The sequence below is a fragment of the Cicer arietinum genome, chromosome 3, assembly GCF_000331145.2.
Source record: "Cicer arietinum cultivar CDC Frontier isolate Library 1 chromosome 3, Cicar.CDCFrontier_v2.0, whole genome shotgun sequence".
Taxonomy (NCBI): domain Eukaryota; kingdom Viridiplantae; phylum Streptophyta; class Magnoliopsida; order Fabales; family Fabaceae; genus Cicer; species Cicer arietinum.
In genome coordinates this window covers 4,089,709-4,091,821 of record NC_021162.2, presented here as the reverse complement: position 1 = coordinate 4,091,821, position 2,113 = coordinate 4,089,709, and the positions used below count along the sequence as shown (strand labels likewise).

Below are 2,113 nucleotides of genomic sequence, written 5' to 3'. Positions count from 1 at the left end.
TTAATTTAATTTAAGAAGCTTACTAACAATGTTTTCTTACAAAAAGTAGTTTCTTATTAAATAAGTAAAATACAACCTATCAATCACATTCCCCGTATCACATATTAGAGTGAGAGTTTTCCCGAATTTGAACTCGAAGACTCATTAACATATAGTAACCGCAATTTCACAAATGTCAAATCAAATCAGTCAAGCACAAAGAACGACGTGGGTGAGTTTCAAAATTATGTTAATAATAGAACTTCATCGTAAGCATCATAGTATATCAAAGCATTCAAAGAAATAATATCTCATTATAAGGTCAAAATTAATCCTAGAAAATCAATATCATATTATAACATCAAATCATCTAAGAAATTATTATCACCTTCGATTCACATTAATCACAAGACAACGCAATCCTATAATATAGATTAAACTCTACTTCTTCACATTTTGGTACTATTTTAACTCTAAAATGCTTGCATAAACAAGTTAAAGTAGTGCATACACAACTTCCACAATTACATTTTATTTTTTTATTCCTTAACAAGTTCCCTTGGGAAAAAAATACTTGTTAGTATTTCTCTTAGAAATGTTATGAACTTTAGAAAAAAGAAGATTTACTATGACCTGTAATTTTAGCGTATGAATCTTGTTTTAGAGTGTTTAGATGAAAACAACAAAAATAGAAAGTGGAAGCAACAACAATAGAAAGAACCAAAACAATGACAACAAATAATGTTCATCGTAAGGTAATAAATGTTTGCTCATTGATGGGTATGCGTTGGATAGTGTGAGTTGGATCTAACATCATAGATTACAAAACTAAAAATAGTTAAATAGTTTACAACCCGCAAATTAAAAAAGATCGTTACGTGACAGGACAAATGGGTAAGTGGAAAATATATAAAGCAGATCAATACCCTTTCTAAAATCACAAAAACACAAGGCATTTCTAATATTTCTATAACACCATGAAGATCTTTATTCTCTTCATTATCACATTCGCATGTGGTTTTTTTGGAAGTATTGTTTCAAATGGAAACCCTCTGCCGTATGAAGCTATCTTCAACTTTGGTGACTCTACAAGTGACACTGGAAATGCTGCAACTGACTATCCAACTATGAATAAAAATGGTGCTTATGGTTCCACGTACTTTAAACATCCATCAGGGCGTATGTCAGATGGACGAATCATCATAGATTTCATAGGTAACTTTACACATATTCAAGAAATGATAAATATGAAAAATACTAGCCAGCACTGTAACATACTCTATTTGATATAATTGCTGAATTAAAATCTATGATACTTAATGTTGATATATTTTTTTTTATTAAAATACTCACTAGCTAATGGTCAATTAACTGTAGCTGAGGCGTACGGGTTGCCATTTTTGCCGGCCTATAAGAATATCACCAAAAGCCAAGCAGATATAAAGAAGGGAGTAAATTTTGCATATGCCGGTGCCACTGCACTTGAATTCGATTATTTCATACGTAATGGTCTCCCACCACCAGCGACAACTAATTCACTGAAAGTGCAACTTGATTGGTTTAAGATGCTCAAACCATCCTTGTGTAAAAACAAAGAAGGTTTTGGCGTAACTCCCTGCATATTGTTTTATTTTTTCTCAAATACATAGATTTTTCTCAATACTAGTAACACAAATTTTGTTTCGTTGTAACACAGAGTGCGACAACTACTTTAAACAATCGTTGTTTCTTGTTGGAGAGATTGGTGGAAATGATATTTTTTCTCATATGACAAAGAAAACTGTTACAGAACTGCAGGAAATAGTTCCTTTACTGGTTGAATCAATTACAAATACCGCTACAGTATGTTATATCAAATTGAAATAGTTAAAAATAACTAGGTTTAAATTTTATGTATATATATATATATTATTTAATAAACATTAGTGTTGGGAAAACGTAATAATGATTTATTTTTCTCTATTTGTCAGGCATTAATTGAAGAAGGAGCAGTAGAACTAGTAATTCCAGGGAACTTTCCATTGGGGTGTAATGCTGGCGTATTGAACTTTGTGAATAGTAAGAAGAAAGAAGACTATGATGAATTTGGCTTCTTGATAGCTTACAATACTTTCGCTGAATACTATAATGAACA

At 31.1% G+C, this 2,113-nt stretch overlaps 1 protein-coding gene across 1 annotated transcript in view; it reads left to right on the top strand.

Moving 5' to 3' along the window:
- Nucleotides 1-247: 247 nt before the first annotated feature.
- The window catches only part of LOC101499229 (GDSL esterase/lipase At5g45910-like), a 10,458-nt gene continuing 8,592 nt past the window's right edge, over nucleotides 248-2,113 (top strand). The window contains exons 1-3 of the mRNA XM_004491807.4: nucleotides 248-1,194; nucleotides 1,357-1,578; nucleotides 1,676-1,821. Coding sequence (XP_004491864.1) covers nucleotides 957-1,194; nucleotides 1,357-1,578; nucleotides 1,676-1,821 — 606 coding nt within the window. The 5' untranslated portion in view covers nucleotides 248-956. The remainder of the gene's footprint in view (nucleotides 1,195-1,356; nucleotides 1,579-1,675; nucleotides 1,822-2,113) is intronic.